The sequence below is a fragment of the Lepidothrix coronata genome, unplaced genomic scaffold (assembly GCF_001604755.1).
Source record: "Lepidothrix coronata isolate B3197 unplaced genomic scaffold, Lepidothrix_coronata-1.0 Scaffold68, whole genome shotgun sequence".
Taxonomy (NCBI): Eukaryota; Metazoa; Chordata; class Aves; order Passeriformes; family Pipridae; genus Lepidothrix; species Lepidothrix coronata.
This window is the reverse complement of record NW_016690248.1, coordinates 579,193-594,583: the sequence shown is the minus strand read 5'-3', so window position 1 is coordinate 594,583 and position 15,391 is coordinate 579,193. Positions and strand designations below refer to the sequence as shown.

At 41.9% G+C, this 15,391-nt stretch overlaps 1 protein-coding gene across 11 annotated transcripts in view; it reads left to right on the top strand.

Moving 5' to 3' along the window:
* MAP4K4 (mitogen-activated protein kinase kinase kinase kinase 4) overlaps positions 1-15,391 on the top strand; it is a 170,543-nt gene that overhangs the window by 77,431 nt on the left and 77,721 nt on the right. For all 11 annotated transcript variants that reach the window (XM_017818400.1, XM_017818403.1, XM_017818405.1 and 8 more), the window contains exon 3: positions 3,254-3,310. In XM_017818400.1, coding sequence (XP_017673889.1) covers positions 3,254-3,310 — 57 coding nt within the window. The remainder of the gene's footprint in view (positions 1-3,253; positions 3,311-15,391) is intronic.

The window sequence follows — 15,391 nt, the reverse complement described above, 5'->3', positions numbered from 1 at the left end:
TGTTTTGTCAATGGAGTGGTGTTGCTGAGATATGGTGTCTGTATGGAGCCTTAATGTTTACAGCATTTATGAAATGTCCTGTGAGTTGGATTTGAATAAATTTTAATCCCAGGAGATTGAGTTCAGAGGGTTTCTCCCATCTATGATTTCTGCAGTTCTTTCTTCATGTTCAATCACTTTGCAATTTAATTATTACTCTTTTTAATGCAGAAAATTTTTTCCAAAGCAAAAGCTGGCTATGAAAATCTGAATATGGGTTTCCAAAATGGGAATGCTTAGCCATTTCATATTATGAGCAAAATTATACAAGCATGCTAATAGTTTGACAAGTCTGTTCTTGAACAGAACTGTTAAGCATATAAACAAAAAACCAAAAACTCAGCTCATGCTTATATGCTGTGCTTGTGATGTTTGCTTTCTCCTTTCCTCTGAAAATATTTTTAATGAAAAGAATGTGTCTTCAAAATATCCTTTTACTTCTCTCATATAAATTAATGTCATGCAGGCCTGTCCCCCCATGTTGTAGATGCTTAGAATATAGAGTGCTCCATACATTATGAAAAGGGTATTTGGAGTAATTTTAAACAATATTTTGAAGTGACCATGGTTTAAATTTGGCCTGGGATACTGAGCAGCCCACACTTCCCACACTGCAGTTCACTTGCTTTCAGTCCCTTAGGAGCGTTATGTAGAAGCTTTTCCCATCCCAGAAGAAGCAAAGCGAAACATGAGCAATTGCTGTGCTCTGCTGTAGCTGGCCCAGGTTTTCGTAGGGACATTTGTGGAAGCACCATCAGGATCCTGTGAAGCTGCTGGGGAAGGATGGTTGGGCTGATACACATTAGTCATCCTGAGTGGGCCAGTCTCACAGGGAGGAACACTGACTTGAGAAAAGCTGTGAAGCTAAGCCCTGGGAAATTTCAGGTGTCTCTCTGGAAATAGCAAGCCCACCAGTAGTTTGTAGATTTGAAAAGACAAATAGAGCAAAAATTCCATAAAATATGTGGCATCTTATGGATGTCTTGCTACTTCTCTCTTCTGTGTGCCACATTTTCTGCTTGAGTATATTCTGCCACCATTTTAGCATCTCCACCTTGCTGCAGAGCGAACGGTTAACTGCTTTTTTTAAGAAGTTTCTTTCTTCAGAAGTCCTTAGTGTTGTGAGCTTTTTTCCTCTGAGATGTCCTTGTAACTGTCTTATCTTTAGTGTATTCTTTTTGTGTCTCAAACTGATCATCCCACGTCCTTGGGCCTTCAAGTTCCTTCGACAGACCTGTGGAAAATAGGGTCAGAGCTGAGGGTAGTAATTTTTCTGCCTTGGTGTAAACCATTTTCCCCTCCTTCCTTGTGGGATGGTAAATTTTGAGGAGAAGATCACAAGCTTCTGTCATTAGGCAGAGGTCCAGGGTGGGAAATTGGAGTTGGAAATCTCTTGGGCTTGCTGAAAGGCTTTGGTTCAAGAAGTAATAAGGTCAAGGTAAGGTCAGTCTTGGCTACTGCACACGTTATGACCCTAACTTTGTTTCAAAATCGAAACCAGCTTGAGACCAAGCTGTAAAAAGAAATGCCTGCAGTAAAGAGAGTTTACAGAGCAAGCAAAAGCCTGAGAACAGTAATGTATTTATAGAAAGCATGTGGATTGGTTAGTAAGGGGAGAGCGCAGCACAAAAAGAGTTGTGAAAGAAAGCTGAGGCAGCCAATTCTGCAGCATTTCATCCTTTTGAATGCACCAGCAATGCCTGGCCATTACCTCCATGGAGGCCACTGTAAGATGTGAAGGGGTCAAGATTTCTCCGAAGAGACTAGTGGTTTGGGGTGCTTCCATTCTGGGGTGTCAATCTTGAAAGAATCTGTAACAATTAGTCCAGGAAAAAAATGCAGTGTTGATGTCCATCAGCTAGAGTGGATGCTACATATGAGTTTCTGCCTAGGAAACTTAGAAATAGGTGAGGAGAAGAATAAAGGAACTGTGACTTTAGTGAAATGTTTTGTTGTGTTTTTATCATTACTTGTGATAAAAGTGATGAAATACAGTGGGCATTCCTCTTGCTGGAGAGCTTGACTGATGCAGACAAGACCTTTTGGGGATGGTGCTTGGGAAAGTTATTGGGAGACTGGGCTGTTTGACTAGAAGTCTCGAGGCAAACTGCTGGGTGTTAAGTGGAGAGCTGGAAAATACCAATATAGAGACCATTTCTAAATGCCTGTTTAGGAAAAAAAGTACAAATCAGCTAATTGATGTGTCCCCACTTCATGTAAACATGTAGAGGAGAGAAAAAGTTTTTTGTTAGAAGTCAGCTGAGGTGAATTGCAGCCCACCTGGAGTGGGCTGTAGTGCTGGAGGGGCCTGTCGTATCTCCTGCCTCCCAGCCCTGCGATTTGCGTCCTGCCAACTGTCTCTGTTCCGACTGCAGAACAAACCAGTTTAATTTCCTGGACTGCAATCCCCTGCCCCACCCTGCAGTTTCTTAACTGTGTTAACTTTCTGCCATTTTAGTGATCTCAATCAGTTTGTCGTATGTTACGATGAGTGCCAGAAGGAGCTCAGTGCTCCTGGGAGAAATATGTGACAGGAGGCAGAGGAAGGAAGGGTAGGAGCTCCCTGCTGCAGCAGCTGGGGTCTATTAACTCGGTTCCAGCTGTACTGAGAAACTATCCTTATCATGGAGTAGCTGAAGAGAGATGATATCTTGTTCTTCTCTAGCTATTGTGAGACAAATGAAGAGACCTCTTGCAGGTCTGATGCATCACTTGCAAAAACCTCACATTTTTTTACTAGTGAAGACCAAGGAGAAATGTCCTAAGCCCTAAGCATGGGCTGACACCCTAAGCATGCTTGCATTTATCTAGTAATATGTCACCCAGGTACCAGGCACTGGTCCATAGAAATAAAATATACAACACATGGAGTTTATCTATTCTGACATGTTAATAGACTATCATTAATGACTATAAGTTTTGCTAAAGTAAACAGAAGGGAAACTGTGAATATCATCTGTCTGTACATCATAATAATCATTTTAATGTGGAGAAAAAGAAATAGGTTCTGAAATTTGTATAAGAACATTTTAAAAAGAATTTTTTTTTTTAGCCATCTAGAGTATTTGTTGTTTTTTCCTAGGACATATAAGAAGGGTCTAGCACATCTGGGGAAAATCCAGTGACTGGAACTCTTGTCCGGATATTTTGCTCTGTGTATGCTTGAAGGGATGGGTGAAATGCTGGTGTTGACAGTTCTCTCTCTCTTATTCAGGGTCGACATGTCAAAACGGGTCAGCTGGCGGCCATCAAAGTCATGGACGTTACAGAGGTGAGTAGAGGAACCTTCTGCTTTTTTAGCAACATGGGTAAAATTTAATATTTGAGAGGTGGTATATGGCTTACCTCACATTTCTATTGAAGGGCATGATTTTTACATGTGAATGTTTGCTCTCTGCTTGCACGACCTGACCTCTCAAACCCATCTGCCCTTTACGAGATTTCTGTGTGCTGGGGCCTCTGGCCTTCACAAATTGCTTTGGCCAGCACCAGGGCATATGAGTGCACACAGCACTCCATTTTCAGAAATTTCTTAGAAGAGGGGAAAAAAATCATATTTCTCACTTTTTGTCTCTTAAATGTATCATCTTGCTTTTACTGAAAAAGAAGGTGAGGAGGATGCTTGACACAGAGGACAGTGTTCTCCCTGGTACATTTGCAGCCTACAAAGGGTATATGTTTATTCAAAGGATTGGGTCCAATAAAGTTCCAAGAAGCCTGAAAGCAGAAACATCTAGCAGGAATGATGCAGGACGCATGAGCAGATTGCTAGCAGAATTCAGCAATGTGAAGTAGTAGTAGTAGTAGTAACTGACCCACAGGGATTTACTTAGATGGGAAAGAAGGGAAATGAACCCAGCCAAAGAAATAAAAAATATGTGCCTATATTTGAATCCTTAGATGTCTTGCAGTTTATGCTGTTCAAAAAGCAATCAGTTTAAGTCATAAAAAAGATCAAGAAAAGAATGGGTTTCTCCCTGTTGATTCCAGTTGTGTTGTATAGAGTTACATCCACTAATTCACAGAGCTTCAGATTTAAAATTGAATGAGAGCCTCCCATGTGCAATGCTTGACTGATACTGCTCTTCTGTAGAGGTATTGTGCCTTTTCAAACTGTCTTACTCTTCTGAACTCCTCAATCTTACAGGTATTCAGGTGAAAATTTTGTTAATGCGTGTGCATTACACAGAGGAAGGGGTCTTTGGCAAGACTGGTTGTATTAAGCAAAACTCCTGGAAGCGTATTGCTGCAAAATATTTTGTAGTTTAGTGTGTATATAGGTGCAACAAGTAAAAGTAGCCTTGGACACAAGGTCCTACATGAGTGGTAGGGTGTAACAGGTAAATAGGCAGGTGAGGAAGAAAATAAGAAGGCAGGGTTAGGTCAACTGATAGGACTTCAGTCTTATCTCTGAATCTCGTAGTGATCGATGGGCAGTGTGATTGCTGCTCTCTAACTTAAGCTGTTGTGTCTGCCAAGAGCTAGATATTCTTGCTTTGTAAGATGGCCTGATAAAGATCAATTTTCAGCTGAAGTTTGTCAAAGTCTGCCTTCATGAGGAGGCAATGCTTTTTTTGCTGCAGTTAACAAGCAGAGAAACCAGTGAAAAATGAAGGTGTGTTGACACACAGTGAATGTTCTTTGCACAGCAAGTGTTTCCATTTGTGCAATGGTTTTACACAGGGCAGCTTGCTGGACTGTGCATGGCAAAGGATTCTTCCATAATATTAAGATTGGCTCTAATGCACACTCTTTCTGTTTTTAATATTGTGTATTAATCACAAACAGTTGTAATGGAGAGGTTGCACGGCAAAAGGAAAACACTTGAAAAATGCTGTCTATGGTATGGCTAAAGTCATGTTGCAGGGCACGGCTTAAGTTTTGAAACTTTCTGTAATTTCCATCTGGTTTTGAAAAGCAAGTTGTATATTGGCATGGTCTCTCAAAAACGCAATGCTTTTTGAGGGGATGAAGGGCAGTCAGAGGGAAGAGTTTGGAGATGTTAGTTCCATGCAGCTTAAAAAATCATTGTCTTTCCTACTAGTGGAGCCTCATGTGTTTTGCTTCAAAGTAATGAGCCTGCAGGGGCTAAAAATGTGTAAATTCCTCCAAGTCATGCTAAATCAGCTCCACTTTGTAACACTGGGCATGGGTGATACTGTTGCAAGGATCATTTTCTCAGTGGCAGATGTGGCCATAGGATGTTCCTGTCCAGTCTTGCTTGCTGGTTCCTTGCCTGTTTCCCAACACTTGTGCCGACACGACTGCCTGGGGGCCAGATGGTGACCTGGATCAGTGAACAGGCTGCGGTTCCAGTTTAAAAATACCCTCACTCCTCTCCTTCCTCTGGTTTATTTATAAACTGGATTGGTTCATTGATCACTGATTAGCACATGTTACCAACTGTTGTGTGATTTCTATGAAGAAGGTGGCATGAGGCCAGAAAAGAGCTACTGCTGGCCATCAGGGAGAAGGGGCAGTAGCTCAAATTGACATTTCTGCCAGATACAGCCATATCCTTAAGACATGGCTTCAGTTTCTCATGGGATGGTTCATGAACACCTCCCTTTGCTGGCAAACAATGCAGCTCCATCTCCAGTGCAGCTCACCACAACATACAGGGACAATGGGAGGAGAGAATGTGGGGACAGAGAGAGGACAGTGACTGTCACCCTTATCTCTATCCCAAAAGAAACACTGAAGAAACCACAGCCTCAAATTCACCTTCTCTGCCTGCTGTAAGAGCTACAGTTAGATGAACTGCTAATGGTAATACTAACAGTGTCCATGCCCATGGAGAAAGAAGCTTCAGTGGAAACTTTCACAAAACTGAAATTGTGATTTTTCCAATGAGTGGCTGCTTGAATCTGTAGGTGATTTGTGCCAATGTGCATATTTTATTGGCAGTGTTATGCCTTTCTGCTTAAATTCAAGCAGTACTGTGAGGGATATCTGATTATTTTGACTAACCTGAGTTGAGAACAGACACAGACTTTCTTCTGGGATACCTCTGATCCAGTGCTTGCTTTGCCAAATGCTTAACAAATTAGAAGACCTCATGTGTTTACATGCTCTGTGGGCACACCCCAAATTTTCAGACTTCAAGGCCACGATTCTGCAATTCACACATTGCTCAGGATCAGTGAAGTTATGTGAGTTCTGGGCTGTAAAGTTTTTAACACCCAAACAGGTGAGTTGTCAAACTCAGAGTAAAGGCTTTCCTTTAAAAGTTTTTGTTGGCATGAAGAAAATGAGGTAGTATAATCTCTGACTAGAGATATTGGAAGAAACATTATACCTCTGTATTGTACATGGCACTGTGGAAATGCTCTTCATCCTTCTCATCTTTTCTTGTGGTTTTCTGTTTAGATTTTAATTTTGAAAAGGATGGTGGCAATCATGAGAAAAGAGGAGGTGGGCTGAAGCTATCAGCTTGATCTTTGAATATATTATGACTAGTTAGTACTGCTGCCTTAAATGTTGGGGGGGTGTTGATGTGCATAGAACTTTCCTGCCTCTTCTATTTTCCTCCTTTCTAAACAAATTAAGAAAAGACTTAGAAGACTGTATGAATCTTTACAGATCTTTACTTCTACAGCACTAAAGCGAGCACTAAGGGATCTGTAAGACCTAAAGATCTCTAAGTTTTAGTACAGAATGGTGCATATGTAAGTCCTATTTTCACTTTCTGAGGGCGAAGCTACAGTGCATGTAGGCTGAAAAAATTTCACTAGAGTATAGAACAAATAAAACCCAAAACCTCACCAGTCTTCATCAATGGAAAGCTATTCTAATTCCTTGTTGGAATGAACCCAATGACCATAAAAGGGGAACAATATGAAGTATCATTGTATAGGCACTTTAAAAATTGTTTTAGAAAACGTACATATGTAGGATGACTTTCATGCTGCACATGTGTTGTGGGGAGGCATTATTTGAGAGATTCCTGTAGTCTGTCATTAATCTTTTTATTGTAGGGTCTCTGTCTCTGTTCCTTTTGTGACATTGTATTGGAGAAGGCAGTGATCAGTCTGTGTTGACCCCTTCCACTCACTGACTGTTAGGTTTCCATAATTGTAAGATTTCCATGACTCTTAAAATTTGGTAGTCACTATTCAGTTAAAGAATCGGTTTTCTTGTGAAGTAAATAACATTTAAAACCTTAGCAAAGCTTACTTGGCAAATCTGCCTGCACCCAAGCTGTTAACTTACATTATACCCTAAAAGCTTGACTATGCTTAACTCCTTTTGAAGCTTTCCTTGCAGCTGCATGGTTGTTTCCAGTGTCACTCCTGTGTTCCGCTTCCAGCAATGCTTTTCTCTTTGAAAGCTTTAGTAACTGATTTTTGAGGGAAAAACACAATTGCTTCTCCTCTGTTTGTTATAACCCCCGATGCTGCTGCTTCTTCCTCCTACCTCTTCCCACACACACACTTGGCATCCCTTGGGAAAGTTTTCTGCGTGCCTTTTTTAATAGCAGCATTTCTCAGCTCTTGTGCCCAGTGTTTCATGACTTGTCCAGTCTAGTCTGTGTAAACTTATGCTAAGTAAACAACTGAATACTGTATCCTGCTGATTTGTGAAAGAAGCTGGATTGCTTTTAGTGCTTGCCTGTCTTGCTGTTTCTGTACGTCCTCTGCAGAAAAATTAACAACCTCAGACCAAAACCTCCAGGCCTGCGGAGAAACATGGCACATCTCCATACCTAGAACAGGAAAGGTTACCTGAATTACTCATTGTCATCTTCCTGACTCTGCTGACTGCTTATTTCTGTTGCAATAGGCAAGTCCCTTTGATTCTTGTGAGTCTCTATCTTATAGCCTACATGATGTTATAAACTGTAGTCTTGTGGATGAGCTGTCCATAGGACATCCCAAAAGTAGTCTGCAGGAGAACCACAGATAGATAAAAATATGTGTATATTCCCACACAAATTGGCAGACAAAATGAGGGGAAAACAAAATAATAAACACCAAAAGTTTGCCCTAACTATTATCTGTGTTCTTTTATTCCCCGTGAAGACTGAAAGACAATCCGTGGATTTTGATCTGTTTAGAGGGAAAAAAAAATAAAAAGCTGATGGCTCACTCTAGAAGATTGGGAAATGCATATACTTGTGGCCCTGTGCAACAGAACTGGGTCAAGCCAGTCTGGAGAAGCTGAATATGGGCCATCCTTTTAGTGCAGAGATACGAATGCACTGCTTTACCTGGCTTAGTGCAGCTGCCTGATAAAGAAAGTACTTATATTGGTCCATGGCTGTACTTACTGTGAAGTCAGCCAAAGCAAACCTGAAGTCAGTAGAGTTACTTAAAGCCTTTGCCATGTTACTTCTTCTTATGAGTCACTTCTTAATATGAATTGAGAAAATGGATAGGGATCTAAAAATCTGGATTGTTCCATGGGGAATACTGGCACCCTGCTTGCTTGTCCCTCAAATGTGAGGTTGCTTACTACTACTCTGTACAACATTTTGTAGTCTTGGGTTAAACAGTTACCTGGCAAAACAAAGAATCATTCTGTGGAAAAGGAATAAATAGGAAAGGTATTTACGATGTGGATAGCTCTGCTGTCCAGTTTGTCCTGAAGCTGATTAACCTCTGACCTCTTCTAGGGATTAGGTAAAAAATAAAAAAAGAGAAAAAAAAAAGAAAAAGGCTGCTGGGAACTATCTGTTTCAGTTCAGAGGAAAACAGAGCTGGACAGAGCGGTCCCTTGAGCTGTAACATCTGGTTTGGGAGGAGGTCAAAAGAGCTACGATAGTCTTGCAGATGGTAGGGCAGCCTTTTTTGAGCTGCAGAGCAGTTGTATAATTGACAGTTTCCCTCCTTAATTGAGATCCCTCACCTGCCTTTGCTGCATGCCATTGCCCAGCAGCTTGGCACAGTTCTTTCCCCTGCTTTACCACTGACTTGATGCTGTGAGGTTCAGCCCTGGGTGCTGTCAGGGCCTGCAGCGCTGGCTGACATCTGTGTGGGACCAGGCTCTCCTGCAGCTCTGTGCTGCCTGTTTTTCTGTGAGACCCCGGTTTGGGTCAGCCGGGGGTGGTCCTGTCTGTCTTCAGGGTGATGCGGTGCAAAGGGCCTTGCAGGGGGTGCCAGACACATCACAACACACCTGTCCTTGGGTGGCTGGGCAGTGCTTAGCTTGCCAGCTCATAGTCATAACAGAGTAGAACAACATTTAACTCTAAAGAGCCTTTTGTTCTTACAGTCATACAAGGAACAGTGACTTTATCTCCCAGCATGGCAAATACATTTAACACCTGGCTTGAGTCAGATCTGCAATTTTTGGACATGATCCAAGAAATTTTCTGCAGCAGTGCTGGCACCAGTTTGAATAAAGGGCAAACTTCCACTCTCCTCATCTGAGTACTTAGGTGGTTAGCAAGACTGCTGGGCTACAGAAGGTTATTTGGAAAAGGAAGGATGTCAAATTTGATGGAGTTGCAAAGAGGAGGTTGAATAGGGAGCTTCACAGGCGGTTTGAGGTCAGGGCAGAAAGCTGTGGCTGTATCAAGAAGGTTGGGTAATTATACTGCTGGAGAGAGCTGGTGTCCAGCACTAAGGCTCTGCATTGCTGTGTCCCAGTGAAGAGCAACTTTGCACTGATACTGTGTGTGGGAAAAATGGACAAAGGGGAGAGAAAAAAATGGATGTAAAACATTCAGACATGCACTCTTGTTTCTCTGTCTGCTTTTTTCAACATATATTTTCTCCTTATACAAGATTTCCACCTGAGTGGAAGACTGTTTGCATGCACAGCCTATCGTCCTTGCAGGTATACTGCTCTATATGTTCTAACGTGCTTGTTTTGAAACCTGGACTGTTTCAAGGCTGGAGGAAACAGACGTTTTCACTTTGCCTGAAGATCCTTGAGGGCACCACTGGTACCTCACCAGCATGTATTATCTGTCAAAGGCAAAAGAACTTTGGCTGTGAAGGCTTCATGGTGCTCACTTAATAGGATTCCTCTTGCATGGCTTTTCCACTGAGGCTAGGAGATGGCTTCATACTCAAGGTTGATTGTGGAACACTATATTGAGAAAGTGTAAAGAAAGCTGTATTGTCTCTGCCTTCTCCTCCTCTGTATGTTTATGTCATCTGATGTGGAAGGTGTTTGTCCTGTCTAGAAGAAAATGTTTTGCCAGTACTCTGTAAATTGTAATGTAGTTTAGATAACACAACCTGAATTTATGGCCACTTAAAGGGAACTTTGCTGTAGTTTGGAGCATAGAAGAATCTCCTAGTTTTAGGAAAACAGCTTTAAAATTTTGCCTACCTGGTTGTAAGAGAACCAGATAACACTTTGCTGTAGCACAACAGATGATGCTCGGGATATACTCCTCAGCTGTGGCTGTCAGTATGTGAGAGCTCATGTTTAATAATGGGGCATAATGGAAACAGCTACAGCTGACTTCCATTGGCAGAAGGGCAGGATTGTATATTAAGATTTCTCTGCAAGTCTTGAACTCTTTGGACAAGTCTGGACTTTTTCTTTAAAAATTTCTTCCTTTGGTCTGATGGTGCAACTGCATGGACACACTCAGAAGGAAAGGATAAGTCATTTAGGTGAACTTATTGACATCTGTTACCACCCTTAGGCACTGTTTATCAGTCCAGGTGTTTATCAGGCCAATACTCATGCATTTAGCTCTAATCCTGTGCCTGTTTTTCTTCAGTCCTTAAGCTTGGTTACCTGCAGTCATCTGAAGACCTGCTGTTAGCATTGACAGAGAAGTCACTAATGACAATGTGATTTCATATGTATATGAATAACTGGTAGCATCTATATATGTCAGGGAAATCTGGACCCTAATACTAACAGTGGTTGAAGGCTCAGTGTGGGTAGCATGCAGATGCTTTCACAGTTGTGATACTTTACCTACCAGTCATACCTGCACTGACATGCATTTGAGCAATAATAGCCTGTGCAAATTCTAGTGATGGAGCATTTCTTCTAAGCTGAGGGGAACGTTTGTGCGGGTGGCCTTGATCTGTGCGATTTGCCACTGCCTTCCACAGTGCTGAGCTCTGTTTGTCTGAGCTGTCTGAGGAGATTCGAGTTCTGATGGGAAACAGAAATGTTTTGTGTGCAGATAATAGCAAAAAGTATGGGCCTGCATTTTATATCATTTCTGTCAGATACGCAGCACAGCTCAATTTACCCCCAGTGAATCAGACATGTTGTCTGCTGAAAGACAACAAGGCAACCTTGTCAGTACAGTGTTAGAGCGTGTGAGCTCTTGCCAGTTTGGGCAAAGTAAAACCAACGAGAATTGTGACAGAGCATTGTGCCTTCATTTTAGCAAGTTTCCAGGCCGAATTTGGCTCTATGACGTATTCCTCCTGCCTGCATAGGCAAGCAAAAGATCCCAGGTCCAGTATGAACTGCTGTCTTTCAGAGGTGCACTTTAAAATCTGGCTTGGGCATTAGGATCAAAGTCAGGGGAATTAATTCTCTGTTTATGTTAAAGAGGATATATCTGCTTGAAATGTAATCTTTCTTGACTGTGTTTAACTGTAGTTTCATAAACCACACCTGCCAGTGGGCTCCTCCTGTTTTTGCTACAACATTCCATATTTTTATCTTGACTTCCTAAGGAAATGAGGCTTCTTGGTGATACTGATTATGTCCTGTCTTTTACCAAATAACTTTTGGCTCTGATGGTCAACTTCGGCCAAGTTTAATGAGGAGAAATTCTGAAGATACAAAGTCCTGACAAGTTGTGTGAAAACTGCATGGAGAATGGGAGGCTGAAATTTATAGCCTCTGTTTTGAAAGTGGTAGACAGACCTTAGCCACCTTCCATTATCAGTCAGCTGACCACTGTTTTGCAGTAAATCAGGTGGAGAAAGTAGTTTAGTTCATTTTTATTTAAGAAAAAACTTCTGATATTTCACATCTCAAGTGCGTACTGCAGCTATAGGAATGTCTGCAGGGTAGCACATACAAACTACTTTCAAGCATTTTTAAAATCTCCCTCTGGTTCTTTCTTTGTGGTTGCACAAATCTGGTATTGTACATTTGAGATTACCCTGTGTGATCTCTCTCCCCTTCTTTCTTAACATGCATATGTATATATAAACATAAACCAGCAATGTTACTTTCCAACATTTAATGAGTCAAAAATGTTTTCTCTAAGTCCCTCAACACTGCTCCTTTTGGGAGACACAGTTTGAATGATTGTGCATGGAGTTGTTGGCTGAAATAGTCTTCAAGCCCAGCTCCTAAATCTGGCAATTATGGTAGCAAGTGCTAATGCTCAAGCACCTGGGAATTCATTATACTCTAAGCTGGTTTGTAACCACGAGAAATGTTGCCCTTGTGCCTAACAGGAAAGTGTTCGTCTCCCACTGTGTCCAATCTCTTAAATATGCAATGGGAAACACACAGCTGAGCTAGTGTTAAAAGAGCCCTGAAGATGCTGTGCAAACTAGTTCAGTTAATCAGTGTAGAAGATGCTGTTTGTCTCCAGAGCCTAGAAGTATCTCAAGTCCTTTCCAGCAAGGGTCCTGTGTACATACTTCTAGATATAGAGTAGCCTTTCTGTCAGAGAACACTAAATAAAGTGCAGAGAACACTAAACAGAAGTGCAAAAGTGTTGTCATTAAATTGCAAATATTGGTGCTTCATAATAAGCACACAGTTTGTTTTGTTCCCCTGTGCTTGCCATCTCTCTTAGCATCTTTCTTAGAGCACTGGGAGTCTGACCACAGAGGCACCTTTTTGTTCCGATGTTTCCCTGTTTTGGGAAGGAAACATCATTTTATCCCTGGTTTGTTTTTTTTTTTTTTTTAATGTGAGGCTTTATTTCTTGAATGTTTTGTTCTGAAAGGTGTGCCTGTGAGAAGTGATCAGGTTATCAGCAGTGCTGTTCCTGTATGGGTAGCAAACACATGGGTGTTGTGTTCTGCCTCACATCCACCAGGTAAAATGGTAGTTTCTTTACCCAGCACATCACTGGTGCAAAAGATGCAGTGAGAGTTCAACAGCCTGCTCTCTTTTGTACCTCATTCTGTAGGATGATGCATCTCTCTCTCTGCCTAGTGGAGTGGTCAGTTCCAGAAGTGAGCTCAGCTTTTTGTATGTTGTTTGGTATATGAGGTATTTCTGCAGTGTTTCACTTCAGCAAGGATATTTTCCACTGTAGCACCTTCTTCCTGAACTGAGTTTTAGTGTTTCATTCTAGAGCTGGTAAGAACTAAGTGGAAATCCTAGTGGAAACACAGCAGCCCATGGACCTTCAGATAACTATTACCAGGCTGGCAAAGCACCAGGGCTCTACCTGCAAGAGCAAGAAAGGAGAGCATCCATGATCTCTGAAAATGATTTTCTTATGTGGAATATTTCACCAAATGGAAATGTAGTTGAGCAGAGAGACCACAGTAGGCAGGGAGAGAGAACATTCCTGTGGCTGGCAGCTGGCTGTCTGACCCCCCCTGTGCTAACCTGTCCTCCTGGCCGGGGCTGCAGGCGGACACGTAGCCCTGAGTCACTGCTGTGGAAACAGTGATGCAAAGGCAGCATTGTTAAGGAGGGGTTTATTTGTCTCTTGCACATTTTACTCAGCAGCCTTTTCAGTAGCATTTATTGGTGTTGCCTCTCTGAGCCTGTGGGATAAAACTGTTTTTATAAATGAGTTTGTTGGTTTTCATTCTGAATTCTTCTTTTTGCTTCTGTTACTATACCCCTTTGCAACAATTTTTTTTAAATATAAAGCCTTGCGTCAATTATAAAATGATAGTTGCACTGATTTATAGATCAGAGGGGGCTGCATGATCAAACAAGTCCCCACTCAATTTGAGTCTCTGAGGGATATGTCTGTTCCTATTTCAGAATTGCTGTTGCTCCCCAATTCTGATTAAAAAGTTTGGGAAATGTACCTAGCCTAGTCTTGATTTGCAACACGAATGGTTAGAGTTTGCACTGTTCATGTAAAAGTGGATGGATCAGCATGTAAATGCAAACTCATTCTCTGTGCCTACAAATGTAAACAAACTGCTTGTAGATACAGGAAAGGATTTCTCCCAACTGGCAGGAAAGGAGGAATTAGTTGCATTTTCTGTTTGTAAATGTTCACATGGCATCCTGTTGTGATAGCAGTGCTTTCTCCTGACATAGGTGTCTATGGCTTTTCCCAATTTTCTAGTTACTTCCCCCTTGAGATAAGGTTTTACAATACAACAAAGACAATTCCATATGTTGCTGGTACTTCAGGGTCAGCCCTGTCTCTCTTCTCCTCCTTTTCAATCTCCCTTTGTACCAGCATCTATCTGGTCCCATCCTTCAGAGCTCCATTGACAAACAAATTGGGTTTTTTTTGGGTTTTTTTTTCCCTTTTTTCCCCCTTTTTTTTAAATACAGATTAACTTTCTACTGTTTTTGCTCTCCTAAGGCTGGCCAGGGTAGTGGGTGAGAGGGGCCAGGCAGGTCAGGGAGTGGGAAAGGTAGCATCTGGGAGCTGGCCTGCAGCAGCAGCTCCGCAAAGTTACAGTCATGAGGCTGCCTGAGGAACCCACGACCATCCCTTTGCGGTGTGAACCCAGAATGAAGGTCAGCTGCAACACCTTTCCAACATTCTGGCTTCATCTTTCTCGGCCACCTGTGGTGGCTGCTGAGGAACTGTTTGTTGTGCTCCACACCTACAGATTTAGGAATAAAGAATGGAGTGCAAAGGTCTTCTGCAGAGATTCCCCCACCCTCTGATTCCTTCCACTGTGCAACAGTTTTAGTTGCAACTATTTTTAGTCTGCTTGGTTGCCTCAGAAATTACTTCATTTTCTTCTTTGGACCATTTCCATAACATTTATTGTGATTCTGAATTCCAGTGTTCAGGATAATGTCAGAGCAAAGAATCACTGTGTGGCAGGCTCAGTTCCAGTAACAGAGCCGGAAAGCCTGTGCTGAGGATGTGTGATGCCAGCCACCTCCAATCTGGTGACCCATGGGAAACTGGCTTGTCTGAACCACATTTTGGACCATGCCCCATGTTTGCAGGCAAAGAACCTTGTTAACCCTGAGTTTAATGGTGCTTTGGTTAGTGAATGGCAAAAGAAAACAACCCTTCAATGGGCTAATCCAAGTGGCCAAAGTAGGTCTACCTCTGAAAGGCCTCTGTTTGCTTTAAATGAAGTTTGTAATCAAAAGCCCAGCCTGCCCTTGCTGTGTGTGCTCCCATTGCTAATTTACTGGATGTCACCCATTCTTCCTCCATATATTAGATAGGATTTAAATCAGCAGGTTTTTTGGCAATAAAGAGGTCTTAAGATGTGTAAGGTGTTAGAGCAGAGTTTGTTGTGGGAAACAATGCTCATTTTAACATTGTTGCATATGATACATCTAATGATTT